This window comes from Pagrus pagrus (assembly GCF_965226575.1).
Source record: "Pagrus pagrus genome assembly, chromosome: 18".
Classification (NCBI taxonomy): domain Eukaryota; kingdom Metazoa; phylum Chordata; class Actinopteri; order Spariformes; family Sparidae; genus Pagrus; species Pagrus pagrus.
The window spans coordinates 18,878,898-18,896,370 of NC_140202.1; the positions used below are offsets into that span (position 1 = coordinate 18,878,898).

The 17,473-nt window shown below is 41.3% G+C and overlaps 1 protein-coding gene across 2 annotated transcripts in view; it reads right to left on the reverse strand.

Annotated features, from left to right (window-relative positions):
• stxbp6 (syntaxin binding protein 6 (amisyn)) overlaps positions 1-13,093 on the reverse strand; it is a 61,054-nt gene extending 47,961 nt beyond the window's left edge. For both annotated transcript variants that reach the window (XM_084381967.1, XM_084381968.1), the window contains exons 1-2: positions 12,834-13,093; positions 1,963-2,185 (exon numbers count right to left, since the gene is read on the reverse strand). In XM_084381967.1, coding sequence (XP_084238093.1) covers positions 1,963-2,116 — 154 coding nt within the window. In that variant the 5' untranslated portion in view covers positions 2,117-2,185; positions 12,834-13,093. The remainder of the gene's footprint in view (positions 1-1,962; positions 2,186-12,833) is intronic.
• Positions 13,094-17,473: the final 4,380 nt, after the last annotated feature.

The window sequence follows — 17,473 nt, forward strand, 5'->3', positions numbered from 1 at the left end:
CACAAATGTAATTTAACAGTGAACCACATGGAAATCACGTAGTGTGCAATCCATTCTGTTGTGGTTTCTTCATGTTGTTTTGTGGCAGATGTCAGTTGAGAAGTCTGTCCTTCAATGTGGCCCAAGACACACGTGCAGACACGCTGCTAAGAGAATGTGGTCGAATGTGATCTCAAATGCATCCTCAATGAGTCTTGAGGGTGTAGACAACACACTGCTCAGCATGGCCACAAATCACACGCAATTACCAAATAAAGACTAGGCAATTTTAGATAATTACATGATTTGCCAAATTTTAGGGGTACTTTTGTTTAATCTCGTATTTCCAAGTTCACTACAGCCATCTGAGGTGGTGATGAGCAAACTAATTATTAATCAATTAGCTGAGTACCATGGCACAAACCTGACCAGAATCATTTTCATAATCGATTCATATATTTAATAATTATTATTATTATAATAATTTAAAAGCCAAAAGGCCAAATAATTGTGTACAATCACTTCTCAAATGGAAAAAGTCTTGTTTTGTTTTTGTAAATCACCAGATTAGTCAGTAACAAACCGAGCTGGTTTGGTGTCTGGCTGAAAGACACATCAGCAGGGGGCTTGCCTGCTCACACAGAGTCATACACATGGGTTCTCTATGTTCACACATGATTGCTCTGCAGAAAACAACACTCAAATCACTATACCTCCCAGCTCTCTTACTTTGGGTTGGCTTTGGACACTGTTGATAATGATGTGAAAAGGGCTTTCTTTGTTACTGTGTACTGTTCATTGTACATTCCTGTTCATTCATGGTAATGGTGAAAAGATTAAAGCAAACACATGGACTATCAATTTCAAGACTACAAAGAGGGCAGGACTCATAAAAAAAAAGATTTTGCTGATGCTCCAATTTTCACAGCTACATTTGGGATTCAAACCAGCAGCTTTCCAGTCAAAACCAATCTCTTATCTATCCATATAATGTTGTGTATTCTGTTTTGATAATTGTTCAAAAGAAGAGCAGATCGTTTATCCACTTCAATTTTGCCAGGCAGACCAACATCCATTGACTTAAACCGATTTTGGAGCAGCAGAGCTCAAACGGAGCACAGAGGTGAAGGCTGCTGCTGGGGACTTGATGAGACTGACATTATAACAAGTGAATATCAACCGACACTCATTTCCATATCAAAGGAGAAATGAGTCATCATAAACCCTTCAGAAGAGCAGTGTGTGTTTTCAAGAACCTGTGGTTAATTTGTGACTTGCACTTTACACAACAGGCTTTTATGTGTTTGTATCTGAGAGTGTAAAAACAGAAGCTCAGTGTTGTGTAGCGAGAATACTGCAAGGCAACCTTGAAACTGAAACCCATACTGAGAAACAGTCCAGGCCTTTGTGCTGTATCGATATCCTGATAAATTCTTCCTTTTCACAGTTAAGTACCTTTGAACTTTTAAGTGATGTGATCTGCTGCCAAAGCAGTTTTAATACACAATAAAATGGTAGGATTAAGAAATGTCATTGATCTTCATAAGCAGTTCCGCTGGCACTGAAATTAACAGGCTTTAGCTATTCTCATAAATAATATGCATGGCTAATTCAATTAACAAGCAATATCTCCGCTCGCGTTTAAACAGGGGAAAAAACAAAATAATTTAAACCTCAATTTCTGCTGAAACAATAATTCAATTTCAGTTTAAATCTAATCTATTCAAAAAGGATTGACCTAAAGCCCAGCTGTAAATTGAGTTAGCGTGTCATCCTATTGGCAGAGGAAACATAAACAAGCTCATCAGTGTGAAAATTAGCGCGAGAATTAGGGGAGACGTGTTGAAATGTGACTTTGGGTTGCAACAGCACGAAGAGAAGAGAAGAGAAGAAAAGAGACGAGAAGAGAAGAGAAGAGAAGAGTTGAGAAGAGAAGAGAAGAGAAGAGAAGAGAAGAGAAGAGATTATCATTTGTCCTCTGACCTGAAAGGCAGATGAAGGTCATGTAGTCTCCCTGTCCACCTGTAGCCAGGAAGGGAATCTTCTTCTTGGTCCTCCGCTTCACCTGCACTGCAGCAAGCATTTTCTCATCATGGGGTATGAAGACCTCCTTGTTGATGGCTGCCTTGGCACTCATCTCTGAAGTAGGCAGGAGTGGACAGGAATGGCAAAGGGTTTAAGTAGAGAGGATGATATCCACTCTTCACTGAAAAGGAGAAGAAAGCAAGGAAAAACAGCCAATTCAGTCAAACAGAAAGGACAGACCAGGCTAACTACTCATACAAAAGTCTCACTTTGTCTCAAGTCTCCTAAATCACAGAAAACACATACTTTCTCACTTTCCTCTACTGGGATCTTGCCATCTAGACTTGATTTTTATTACAGTGTTTTTTAATCAATGTTTTGAGATGTCAGTGTAACTACTGCACCAGCGCAAGCAGCATTTGGTATTTTTCTGACCTTGAAAAATGCTTTTGTACTTTGGTGCGCAGGTAGGAGGAGAGGCACAAACAGGTGGGAGGTTTATTCAAATGAAGAAGAAGGCCAGTTGTTAATATTTCAGTATCAAAGACAAGTATGAAAAATTAAATCTTCAAGAGCAGAGTTCAGTTTTTTCATTCCAGTTATAATTTCATCACCTTGAAAGAAGAGATCTTTAATCTCAATGGGAGATGGCTAAATAATGGATACATTTGGGGTGTGTCTCCCCCTAGATTAAGAACCACTGCACTAGAGAGTGAAAAAATGTGGTTTTTTTCTGTATTTAGGATGAATAACCCCTTTTATAAAAATACAGCAGTGAGGCTGAAGTGACATGAAGCGAGCAGGAGAAATCATTCGGTTAAATAACAGTTAAAATTGTAAAGATTATGTCTTTTGTATGTTTAAAGCCTCAGCCTCGGGCCAATCACTTTCCTCAGTCTCCACAAGCACACACACAAAACCAATCTAAATGTGTACACTCTCTACTGCTCACAGTGTATGGCCTGTTAAAGTAATGACAGAGTTAGAATGGTTGCATCTCTGTTTTGCAGCCAGTCTCCACGCTCCATCTCTCTAAATGCTTTGCCAATGTTCTCCTTGGAAGCCCTGTCGCTCGCAGAGATGAAATGACTTCAGCTGGAGCAGCTAAGAGTACTGGTAGGTCTCACTGATACAGAGCAGCAATCATGTTTCTATTATTGCAAACCAATGTCTACTAGTAGTGAATTTATTTCTTGGTTACTGGGAATATACCACAAGAGACACAGCAGTATGTGTGATGGTGTCAGGGAAAACTGTTCTTAGTTGGCCTAACTGTGCTTAAACGCCAGATACAGTCATAATTCTTTATTCTTTATGTGGGTTAATTGGGTCCAAATGCTCTCATGAGGACTACGGAGCTTAATCATTTTCTCAGCCACACACATTCTCTTGAGACACACACATACGACACAGGCCACCCTGATGCACCTAACTGTCAGTCTCAACCAGTCGATGAATTACTCTACTGCGAGGCAAAAGCAAGCCAAACTGCAAAACAATGCCTTCATCAGACTGGCCTGCTAATCAACAACAGACCACAAAGTTGAGTGCTCAGCAGCCGAGGAGAAACAAGCGGAGTCGAGGCTTCATTCACTGATCATTATGAAAGCAAAACCTGCAGGAGCAGGAGGTTTACACAGACAGTAAAGAGCACACAAGCCGACTTCTCCACCCCCAAAACGTAGTGACTGAAAGGCTGCCATTGTTTACTGGCGGTTATTGTTAAAGAAGGATTACATCAGGCCTGAAGGAACACTTCAACAACCGCAGAACATAAAACCATTGGACACAATACTACAGCCACAAAAAAATGTATCGCATAAATAACCCTGCTGTAAGAAGTACTTTCATGAAGCTATTATTGTTCAATTTCTGTTGAGTGAGTCAGCTACATGGTAATTTCTAAAACAACATTTAGTAGTGTTTTCATACTGAATTGCATTACAGGCAAAGATAGTCTGTGTAATGGCTAAAAGGGGGTCGACAAAATGCATTAAATAATCTCAAAAAGCCACCCATACATTTTTTTCACAAAGACATTACAGGTTCCACAAAGAAGAAGAGAAAGCATTGCCAGGCTAGTGCTTTATGTTGGACAGGTGTTCAAGTTATTGTGCATATCTCCTATAAAAAGGTACAGACAGAAATACAAAAAGGCTAACTGACTTACAAACTTTGTTTGGTGCACTTTTCTCTGTTTTAGGTAGTTTACGATTCTATTGAGCGTCCTCCGATTCCATCCATCTCCCTTCCTCTCTGCACTTTCAGCAATCCAAGACTTCACAGTAAACAAAAACTTGAGCCAAGATTTTAGGGAGAGTAATTAGAGAGGCTAATAAATATGCCTTTCATTGGAATTTAAAAGATTGACAACATCCAAACACTTCTTCTGAGAAATAGACCTAAACTTTACTGTAAAATTACGACACCCTTGATCAAAGGAATAAAGTTGTTTTGCGCCAAACGCCCTCTGTCAAAGAAAGGAAAGCTTGTTCAATCGGGGCCTTTTAGGCGAGCCAGGCAGGCACCATGTAAAAACCGTATAAAACTCTGCCTGGAGCTGTGTGTGTATACCATACTGAGCTCAGATCTGTGATCCGCAAGACCTGTGCTGTGCCAGTCCAACCTCAAAGACTTTGACATCGTGTCCTCTGAATACAACATTCAGTATTCTGAGGTCAGCTCTGAATGTATTGCAGAATGCAGAGTTCAAAATTTCACCACGAGTAGTGGTTTCAAACTTGTGTGTATCAGAGCTTTCAGGACTTCAACATGAAGACAGTAAACAGTAATTGTTGTACAAAAGGATTTTGGTATTTCTGTGCTGAAGGGCAAAACAAATGCACAATTGTGAGATCTGTCATCGTATAGTGCCTCAACAAACCTACACATGCATACTACTGTGCACATCTGTATTCATATACATATACATATGCCTTCACAGTTACAGCCCAAACAGCCTTACCCATTCCCTTTGGCACAGTATCTAACATTTTCTCAATTATGGGATGGTACAATGAAGAAAACAAAAACAGAAAATCAAGGTTAATTGTTGAAAAGTCGCTGGTGTTGTTGCTCGATCGTAGCAAATCAGCCCAGCGGAGTTCCTCTCTGTGGAAGCCCTAATCCGGAGCATCTCTCCCTCCTCTCCTACGTCTTCCAGCTGGGAAAGGCTGCCCACATCTCCCTGCAAGCTGTCACCAGGCTAAGGGGAGCGCATATCCCCCCTCAGGTGGCCCACTGAAGCATGACGGGAAGGAGGGATAAGGGGATGGGGGATGCGAGGAAGAAAACAAGAAGATGGAGAGAGACGGAGGAGGCAGACAGGAGCCTCCAGGCAGTGAAATGTAGCCAGCTACAATGCATAGCTTATGGTTTGACTTTGAGCAGTCTTATGCAATGCTCACAGCACAGGGCTGAGCAGTTGTAATGTAGGGAGCCAAGGAGCCGTTGTGGCAGTGAAAACTACGCACATATATTTTACGGCTGCTTATCACTCCATTTCCAAGCAGAGCCCCTTTCAAAAACACTTCATTAACTGTGGCTGTGTATTGCCAAGCAGTCAAAAGGAGCAGCCCTGCTTCTGCTCATTCCCTTGGTCCCCCTTTGCCCAGTGTGTTAATGTGAAATCTGTTCAGTCCGTGCTCACGGCTCTCCTGGGACCTCATTGGGAGTGTGGCCTTTGAGTTAGCTGCACAGCTACTTCTTTTCCCATCAACACAGTGCTGCTCTCCAGCTTGTGTTCACAAGCCCATGGGAACATGCCACAGTAGCAGAGGCTCCAGAAGCCGCCCCATAGACAGGTGGATGATAGGTGCCTGAATCGAGGATCTTTAATTTCCTTTGGAGAGAGATATAAACTCAAAGCCAAACCTTATAAAGTTACATATAGGAAGGAAGTTACCAAATATATCTACTCTTCTGCTCATGCAATTAGAAAGATGGCAGCTGGTGTGAGAATTACTTAGATAGAAAGCCATTAAAATCATATAGCTATGAATTAGTGAGCTCCAGTATGGATGTGGACTAGGGAGCTAAGGCAGACCGAAGGACAACTGAAACTTGATGAGATAGTGACATGAATGTATTGTATGTGTGTGTGTGTATGTGTATGTGTGTGTGTGTGTGTGTGTGTGTGTGTGTGTGTGTGTGTGTGTGTGTGTGTGTGTGTGCTTGTCCTATCTTTGTGACAATTAGTTTTGGACCATGAGAGTGAGAACAGGATAAAGTTTAAGTAAAGGTTAAGGTAAGTGCAAGGCTTAGGCATGCAAACATTTATGTGTGCACATGCATCAGAAAGAGTGATAAGCATGGAAAACACATTTTTATGCCTTATCTTTACTTCTAAGAGAACACCCACAACTGACATAACATTTAGATTCTCACAGCATCAACTACAGGAAAGCTCCCTTTTCTGTAATGCAGGACCCGCTGCAAACAAGAATAGCAGTGTCTTGGGCCTTATCCACTGGGTATTTCTTAAAACCTAGCCTTTTCTATGCATTTTGGCCTTTTGTCCATTTTAGGTCACTGAAAACCAGCCTTTTGGAAACTATTTCCAAACTATTTTGAATTACCTCACAGTTGGATATAAAAACTCATAACTTAATCACTTTATCCTATTCCTATCGTACATTTTTGTTGGGAATTATTGAGTAATGGTTAAAAATGTAACTTTGACCTTTAACCACCAAAACCTAATCAGTTCATCCTTGAGTCTCGAGTTCAAGTGGATGTCTGTGCCACATTTGAAGAAATTCTGTCAAAGTATTCCTGAGATTTGGCATTCATAAGAATAGGACGCCATGAAGTCACAATGACCTATGACCACTAAAATCTAATCAGTTCCTCCTTGAGTCTCGAGTCCAAGTGGACATCTGTGTCAAATTTGAAAAATTCCCTCAAGGCGTTCTTGAGATTAAAAAACAAACAGAGGTTAGTTTGCTTTGTAAACTGGCTATTTTTAAAAGAAAAAATGTAAGAATAATCTATTACTAATATTCTCAAAAAATATTCAAAACATGTACATTAGTATTTCTGGAGCCCCTAAACACCTAAAATACGCATCTTTCTGCAAATGTATACAGGTGCACCACACTGGTGTGTCAACAGGCTTTTGTGCTTGTGGGTGAGACAATAACAAGATCAGGTCTGCCAACAGCACAGAACAAGAGGAAAGGCAATGTTCGAGATATTACTTGCAGTTGGAGTGTCAACTAAACCTTCCCTGAATAAGAAAGATACACAAGAACAACATTGCAAATTTTGGAACATAATGAATGATACTTAGCAAGATAACCAACTCAAACAGATAATTTAGTCATCCTCTCGAAGCAAGTCCCCTGTATCTACTCCTCCCCCTCACATTTGTCTGACTTTGGAAACTTTCAAAGACCAAAGTTTCTTTCATTTCACACTGCACTCTCAAAGCTGTATGAAAGAAATAAAATGCTTTGCATCATCTGCAGCCTCTCAAGCATATCTTTCATGTTGGCTCATGGCTCCACAAGGCCTTGATTTTTACAGAAAAACCTCCCACAGTGCACACATCTTCATAGATTACATCTTTAGAGAGTGATGTCACACGACATTGTCAGTTTGAATCCAACATCGCCACATGAACAGATGGTGGATGTTACCTCTCATACAATAATTGAGAGATTACGCCGTCTACCCTGCTGCTTTTGTGTTGTCAATGCCAGCATGTGATGTATTAAAATCCAATCTCAGGTTTGTGTAGCAATGAGCTACAAATAATAGACAAACTCAGTCTTGACATGCGCAGTAGTAATGCTTCAGTCGCAGGTCATTTATTATCACGTTGGTTGATATGAACCAATAACAGCAAGAATTATTATGTTGTACAACTACGCATTCAAATTCAGACTGAGGAATTTTATAAGACACGACATGTTCAGTGAAGGAGCGCCCATTATTTCTGAAATATTCTCTCCATAAGGGAACTTGGGCTATTTTAGAGTTTGTTACTTTCTAGTAAGATAAGTAGTCATCTAACTACTAAAAATGTTGATGACTCATCCGGCACTTGGGGGCATATACTTTGGCAAATAAATGCTCTCTTAATTTTAATGATGCTGCTATGGATGTTTAAAAAGATGAACACCGCCAGAGGGGCTGTACAAAAACACAACTTCATAAGTTGAACTTTATTTACTGATTTGTGTAGGGCTGCACCTAACGATTATTTTTTTTATTGATCAATTTATCTATTTTAAGTTTCATCTTTGGGCAAACTGATCAGCAGTGGTTCCCAACACGTCACACACATGGACCATGGAGTGACACTCCCACATCGCTGCACCCACCTGCGGCATTTCGCCGCACCGCCGGATCCAGTGACTCCAGCCGCCCCTGCATACTTGCGCTTCCAGTGCTCGAGCATGCGGGTAGTACTGCTTACATCCAACACATCGACACACCTTCACGTAAATCAAAGTATTCACATAATCAATTACGTCGACATGTCACACCAGCCCTAGATTTGTGTGAAACTGGATCATATTTCATGGAGAAAGAATTTTCTCATGTGCTTCGGCTGCTCCGTCTCAACTCTGGACAGATAGCTTTACTTGTTGCTGAAGTAACTTAACTACTGCTAACAATGAACACCTCTGGGCCACGGCCGTACACAGCCTCCAAGAGCGATGGAAGTTAGTTACAATACTGAGGCGTTTCCTTATGGACAGATACTGGTAGCTTTTTTTCAAGAGTAACCGCTAACCATTGCTACTGGAAGGTAGTTGGTTAACTCGCAGTCGTATGGCTAGGTTAGCGGTCATATTTGCCCACTAAGCTGGATGCAAGGAACTAAACCCGTCAAGAAAACCACCTCGTTCTGTATTCTCTGTCGTCAAACTAGCCTCTGACTTATTGGAACCTGTGTAGTTCTGTCAGGTCCAGCCATGTTTACTGGTAGTCGGCAGACTGCCGGCTCCATGGCAGGGGGTGTAAAACCAAATCAGCGCTAATGTCTGCAGTTAACACCAATTAAGATCCACAATAGGTCCATCCTTGGCTGTCTATTTTTACAGCAGACAACTAATGCCAAAGCATTTTTTCTCTGAAAAAACCTTGCAGAGAGTGCAAAATAAAAACAGCAGTGCAATTTTTTTTAATACCAGGTCAAAAACAAGCACAAGCGTAGGACTGCTTATTTAAGCTTGGTAAGACTTCAGGTCTGCTTTAGATTACTTTGAAATCTAAGACTAAATCCCTCCATCAGAACCAACTCAATGTGCATGCCAGAAAGCAAAGCTCATTAACACAGATCTTCTGCCATCGCAGACATCCAGAAATCTTAAAATATGCTTGGATTCTTCAAATCTGCAATGCCGTTGTGGTGTGTAAAGACAAACGGGTAAAGTACACATGGCTGAAGAGGTGGAAAGTACAATTCTAAACAACATCACCTCGCTTTCAAAGTTATCTCAAACTCTCCAAACAGAAATGACAAGCAGTGCTGCAACTCAACCATTCTCTTCTCCACATTCAGCATCCAGTGCTGTTTTCTTTTGTTGACACTCAGGTACACTGGTTTCTGAGCTGCTCCACACTCTGCTGCTCTCTCTATTTTAGCACACATTTCTTCCATTTTCTTTTGTTTTGGAGAGAGCTGAGCATCTCGATTCCTCACAATCAGATCCAAATGAAGAGTCTTTTCATATGTAACTCCGAGCCTGAATCAAACAGTTCACTGTGTGCATGAAAACGCCGGCAAGACATGAAATTACAGGAAAGAAGCTTGTGTGATTGAACAGTAGAGATGGTCTAGGTTTTGCACAGGAAAAGGTTGTGCGCGGCATAGGGATCAAACTGATTTACAGATAATAGCCAGGAGAAACCCATGTAAGCATCCATAATTGGCTACTCTGATAGATGCTACTACTGTAATTTGTAGGACACTTTATTCTTGAGGAAGCATTACAGCAGTGTGTCTCAAATGCTCTTAGAGAGGGAAGCACTTTCAAGGAAGAGCATGAGAGAAGAGGAGAGGATCTAAACCATTTTTGGTTTAAGATCATTTTAATAATCTCATTGTTCATTTTTCATACTGTCTCAGTAAATTTGTGTCTTTAATGCCACTGGGAGTTGTGTTTTTTTCCCCTTTTAGTATATGTAAGGCAACTAATGTACATTGCATATTGTGGGACGAAAGGCAAATGTCAATGTAGACAAGAATACATAGTGTACATCCTGCGGATGTCTACTTTATGTTGTACAATAATGGAGAACACTGATCGCAAAAAAAGAATAGCTCTTCATCAAAGCAGCTTGTTGAAATTGGTGTTACTCTTTTCCCTCCAAAAGGAAAGACATGACAAGACCGATCCATTTTCGTGTTTGACTCAGCTGCTACTGAAGGTTATGTAGTGCCAGGGAGGCATGGGCTAACCATGAATCAATGAGTGACATGCCAGGCCCCCAAATGAGCTCATCCTTTATAGCCCAGCACCTTATGGCAATAAAACAGTTGGGAGGGACTGAACAGTGGTGGGTAAACAGCAGAAAGGCAAACGTAGAGCACTTACAAAGACATGTCTCGAACGCAACTGCAGAGATCATTACCACAATGACTCGATTATGTGCTGGGGCAATGGCTTGAGGCATTAACTGTACAAAAGTGAATGTACAATTTGTTTGCATAAGGATTAGCTAAAAGCAACAGCACTGTGTCAGTATACATAGCCAGAATGATAGATCTGGATGATATACGCAGAGCAAAATCAGCAAAAATTCTGAGGTAAAGAGATTGTGTTTCACTTCCCTACTTCTCTATTAAATCCATTGCAAAACAGAGTCGTTGCTTAAAGGAGAGAGAGGAAGAGAGAGCATCATTTCTGTAACGCAGTGAGGGTAACCACAGTCTCAGTGATTCAGACTCCTCAGAGACTCCAGATCTTCATGTCATTTTGTCACAAACACTGACAGCCTGGTTTTTGTTCCGCTTTCATTCTACGATCCACTAAGGGAGTGAGGCTTTTCATGTCTTTATGTTTGCCTTCAAGGATATCTGTCCTGTCTGGCAACAGAACAAGCTGAGGTGGTGGATACACAGGGAGGGAGCCAGCTCGACAGTTTACACAATGCTGACTGTAATTGGACACTGAAGTATGGGGAAAGGTATAATCTTATCTTTTATGGCGTACCAGAGCATATTAAGCCCTGAACTCTTGCATGGGAAGAAGCAGATATTGTAATGTAAGCGGGTTTGTTGACACCAATGGGAGACACAAGGGTGAGATTAGGAGTCTCACAGCTAATCTGAACCAAACGGCCTTCTAGGTCCTAACCTGTCATAGAGATACAGCTGTGGAGATGTGTGGTAATTGCTCTTCAGAGATAAAGGCATTAAAATATATACCAAGCTTTTATCTATCTTTAGTTTCAGGGAAGAGCCATCCCAAGCAATTCAGAGCCTAAAAAAAGTGCTAATTAAACAGAATAAAATAAGTGAAAGAGAATGTAAACTTGGTTTCTTCTTCTAACAAAAAAATAATACTCACTGTGAAGATTCAAGCCTTGTATCTCCAATTTTAGTGATGTTATATACAGCATTTTACAGCCTACAAATCTTGTTCTCCAGATGTAAGAAAACATGTTTGTTTGGTGCGGACCCCAACAAATGTCACATCATCATGATTTTAATAGCTTTTTTTTCAGTGAAAATTGAAATTGCGATGCAAAAATTGATCAGTGCCACTAATTATGAATCAATATCTGTCAAGATATTTGCTTTAGTTTTTGACCATACCCTACCTTGAATAATAATGTCAAAAACGCATCATCTGATCAATCCAAAACAAGGATACTTAATTTAGGAAATGCAGGGGTTTTACCTGAGAACATCAACTTGTTATGCATATGCCTCTGGCCAGGTCTGCTTTGGCACACATCTCAATCTGATTATACGACTGCTGAGTGTTGTTATATTTAGAGACAAGCAATGCCAATGATGATCTAAATGATGTATTTAACATCAAAGATTTAATGTTAATCAAATATATTGATTATTTACGCTGGAGACAACACCAGCAGCATCGGGGATGACAAACACCTTACTCCTTATAGCAAAAAAACAGCATCATCAGATTACTCTAGTGCTGTAGTTAGACATTGTGATGATTTCTTCAGATGCTGATCACATGATACAGTGTCTCATGTTTTTTTATGAGCCAACACACTGATGATAAAGACACAACAGGCAGCCAGTCAACTTGGACAACACCCAAATGCACTTGTCTGGGCTGACAGGAATTTCACTGGAATATTCCCTCCTCCAGGTCACATATAGGACAAGGGCCAAACTTCTTTAGATCAAATTTTAGACGATTTAGCAAGACTGCAGTTTATTTTTATTTTACTTTTTTTCAATACACAGTGGCCACAGCCTCTGTTTACAACGACAGCTCCAAAATGGGGGGGCGCGGTTCACCTCCGAGGACACCATAAAACACAAAAAATGAATTGAAAATGAAAATGAATTCTGCTAATTTTGTCAAAACAGAAGTTAAAAAAAACACTTCATCCCCAGTTTTACTCCCAAAAGTCAAACAGATATAACGAAATTAATTCTTATAATGTGAAAAAAATTACAAACAATGTCCGCTCGATATCACCAGCACGTGCACTCATGGTTAATGAGGTAAACGCGCGCGCGCACCGCAAAGTGGCTGAATTGTTGTTGACGCAGTTAGCGCCAATTGCTAATCAATAATGCGAAGACAACAGCTCAAACGTGAGTACAGAGCCTTGATTAAACTTTTTTAAACCGTTAATGAAAAGCACCGCGTGGAGTTGACGTTACTTACCGACGTGTTTCCACGTGCGGTCCACAAATCCTTCACTTAGCGTCTCCGGCTGCTGTCACAGTTTTTCTCCTCCCCACTACTTTCAGCAGTCTCCTCCTCGCTGTTGAAGCTGTCGGCTCACACCGAACGGGAGCATTTCTTGTTTAACATCGCGTCGACTTCACTTCCAAGACAAGTTGTTGGTGTGTGAGCGGCGGGAGGAGAGTTTGTTTCTCCCTGCTGCCGTGTGAGCGGAGACTGAGACCCACCGTCTGTCTGTCTGTGTGACCGACTGCGGCTCTCCCCTCCCTCGGTGTGTGTAGTGTACGGGGAAACCAGTAGCAGGTTCCCATGCAGACACACAAACCCTCCCGCCAATCACGTACAGTCACAGCACCACGTAGCACACACTCCACTTCTGCATATCTTTGGACGTGCGAAGAGAAGAAAGAAGAAAACACTAAAGCCAAACAGTGAAAATGGAGGCTTTATGATGGATGTTTATGGGCTATAATAGAGCCATAAAACATTTTTAGCACAGTTTTTTTTTTCCATCCATGAGGCTTTGTTGGCAGTTCTGGTTTCAAGACTCAAAACCCCACGGCAAGTTGGGGAGGCTCCTTTCCAGAGGATTCAAACTAACAGCTTGACTTTTTTTTTCTTTATGAGAAACAGCAGAGCACATTTACAGGTTGGAGAAATCTGTCAATAATATCACTATTTGAGAGGTACTAATACCTTACCTTTTCTCTTTGTAAAGACTGGATACTGCATGTACTGTAAGACTGAAGTTTCTTGGGTAAGTGACTCGTCTTAAATGAGAACCCCACATTACTTGACTTGACGTGCCCATGGAAAAATGACTTGCGACTAATTGACTTGAGTCATCTGACATATTATGACCCTGTGTCCCAAAGGAATGTCATTATCGTCACCATCTCCTTGCTACTGTTTACATTCACCCAGACACAAATTTAACCTGAAAAAATGCACCACATAATTATTCCCTGGGTGTTTACATGTTTATGTAAGCTATAGGCCAATATCCTTACAAAAAACTGTACATGCTTTCTGTTTGTGTAGTATCAAGGAGTTACCAACTTTCACTTTCTGACAAATGAATTACCTTGAACCTTGAAAGATAAGACCAGGAGAAAAACTACCTGCTGTTTGTTACTGGATTTATATTAACAGTGACACTTTCAGCCCCTATGGGCATGTTGGCCATTGGACTGAGATGGTGGCAATAATATTATATCACCTACTTTCTATTACTCAAACCTTAAATAGCCTGTCTGTGGTTATCGTGTGTGCCCCCAGTAGACCTTCTTGTTAATTTGTAACAGGGGAGGTCAGACCTGGTTCAATTTATCTAAGCGTGACTTGCAAACTGACTCTTTTGACTCTTTTGGTTTCAGATTCATGGTCAGGGCTGCGGATTCTACCTTGTACAAAGCTCAGTCAGATGAGGGATCAATAAGTCAACTAAACAACCCCTCTGTCCCTGCACTCTCTCTGCTAATAGGGGATGGAGAGCAGGGGCGGCAGGCTAACAAGGGGGATGCATTTTGGTCATTTTGTCAACACACAATTACTCAGAGGACGATAATGTTGACAAAACTTACAATTATATTAATTTTTTTGTCTCTGTGATTCAAACATTACATATCTCAGATTACAGTAGGCTTCCCACGAAATGACTTAATGAACAGCAACTAGGGCATTTCCCAAGTTCACAATAAAAAAGTAGCTTAACTTCTTTGAATTGCTTGTTTAGGCAGGCTCGCACTACTTGAACGCTTTCCAACAACTCACCGAGAGATGTGTGGGAGGTGTCAATGTTCAAGTCTGTCCTAAACTGCCAGCAGCTGCCGACTACCATCTACCATCTTTTGTTTCTACCATCATGCCAACAGGAATGCGCTCCCTGGGAATTCACACACACGCCGCAGTGTAACTGTATGGAAGTGTGTGTGATTGTTTCTGTCTGATGTTTTGCTTGGCCGGTTGTGAGTCATCCAAATTCCCCACAGAGCTCTAATTCCTCCCTTGGTTGGCTTGGCTTCTTTTATAAGCTCCGTCTTTATTCTGAAGAGACTTGGCTCATCTGAGATAGTTCAAGTTTTATGCGCTTCTGTTTCTTTGCCTCTGGGTCCCTGCAGCTGATGATTAATATGTTGCAGGGAGAAATGATGAGCATTTAAGCAATCGTTATTTGTCATATTAAGCAAAGGACCGTTTGTACTGGCAGATGTCCGTGGGACATTTGAGAGAGCCGTGGAAATAAATCGACAAAGGATAAACAAGTCTTCCTGTGACCTGCAAGCAGACAGGCGTCCTGTAATCAAGTGTGAATGCTTCTGATTTCACTGGAAACACTTGAGTTTGTCTGGCTTTGCATTTCCGTGCTGCAAGGTGTCATCGTAAGCAAGTTACACCGGCTGAATTGATGGCAGATGTAATTTAGTTTCCTCATTCATGAATACAATTTATTTACCAAGACCAATTACGCCTAATCCATGCTGCCAAACAAAGTCATACTTGGCACACCAGTAATCAAATATGGATGTTTCCTTTTCATCCATCCCTTGAAGCTTCCTTGGGATCATGTTACAGTTTGTCTGGCTTTGCGATTCCACGCTGCAGCAAGCTGCTCAACCATCTGGCGGAGCATGTGGAAATAGTTCATTTTAGGATTGAAAAATGTTTTCAGACTCTTCTCAGGCATTTTTTTTTTTTTCACGCTTCACCTTCAGACAATCCACTTTGATTTACAACGCCTTCTCTGTATGGTGTATTTTGGATCTGGATGGGGATGGGGATTGTTTTGCTGCTATGGCTGCGAGGCCACTGGGACGGCAGCGAGAAAGTATTGGATACAGTGCTAGACTCTCTAGACTGCGACACACATGCTGAACTCTACCTCTGCGCTCCCCTATGAGCAAACACTTTCGCTGTAATGAGTCACTCTTTCCAGGTTGAGGGGAAAAAACGAGAGGGAAAAATGATGCGTCCGCACACATGTTAACCACACAGACGCACACAAGCAGAGAGGGTTAAAAGGGCATTAAGCTGTTTCCTGCTAGTGAGTTTGGGAATTCGGGCAGCTGAGTCTCTCTAGGGAAACAACTGGCTGAGTATTTGCTCTGATGAAAGAGGCAAAACACTGAGCCAATTGGAGGTTTGTTTGGAAGTTTCGTGTGCGGCACTACCAGTCTCAATAACAGCCTGGAGAATGATTGCCCAACAAATATGTTGAAAGCTTGACACTGCTCATTGCTCAATTCAATCCTGAGGTTAGTTTTTGGATGGATGACACACCGCAGAGACTGAAACATCCTTCAGGTTTTGCCTACGTGGCTCAAAGTTTCCGCAATGTGTTATAGGACTGGAATCTGTGGTAAGGGCCCGGCAGTGGAGAAATAACAAATAACGGCTATTTTTGTGAATTTTCATGAATATTTTACACGCCACTCGTATATTAGTATAAACATTAACAAAGCATTGCTAATTACAGTCCTACTTTTCTTTCACCGCCGTACCAAATTTGCAGAATGGTTTAACGGGGAGTTATTTATTTGAGTTTTCCATGAGTAATTTTCTGGAGCGGCTCTGCTTCACTGACCTGAGTGCAGTTTATCCTCTAAAAACTAATGTTCCAAATACTCCCCGGAGATTTTCTATTAAGTAGCTTTACAGAATTGTTTTCATACTGTTTCATTGCTCTGTGTCTGCTTGTTGTAGTGCTTCATCACACATATATTAAGAGTATTAGTTAAAGATAAAATATGTAGACATTCTGCATTAAAATGTCTCAAAACTGGAGCTTGACTGGACTCTTGACTGTCTACCAAGACAGGTTGATAAACAGGACTGAAGATGAATCCACACTTTGTAAAACCTAAAAGTTACAAAGTCATCTCTGAGTTCTCCTCCCAGTGGTGAACGGCTCTGGATCAGCAGCACTTTTGAATTATTCATACATATTTTAAAGATCTCGTGTGTAGGATTTAGTGGCATCGAGTGGTGTGGTTGCAGATTGCAACTTGTTCAATGCTCCCCTACAGTGTTGGTTTGTCCAATTATATTATATTATATTATACTGTATTTCCAACCCTAAATTTCAGTTAGTAAAAATATTTTAATCCAAGAAGCTTGCCTATGTGCTTTCTGCATCCCTTTAGAAATCTCTCTTGTTATTCTGTGTGACATATTTGGCATTATTCATAACCCTGGAATCTTGTCTGGAATTTGTGTGGGCTCACCTAATGATCTTCCGCAAGACACAAGCTTGTAATGATATAACCGCCAAATAAAACTAATTGGTTGAGATCTCAATTGGTGTTGTGTTCCTTCTCCTTGAGCACAATCGGTGCTTTTTTCCCCAAGCAAAAGCACTCCGACAGGAGGCAGAAGCAACCGTCAGAGCTCTACCTGGCACTCCTTCTTCCTTTCCCCCCCCCCAACTCTTTCTGCACACCCTCCATCCCTCCTCCCAAAATCCTGGAAAACGTAAACATCCTTCCAGCATGCGATGTTAGACGAGGAGCTGTGCAGGCTGGCTGGATTAGGGAGAACGAGGTGCCTCAGTCCCCGGGGTGAGTAGGGTAAACATGGAGATCTGACGATAGAGGAATGGAACGGTGCGAGGGACCCTTTGC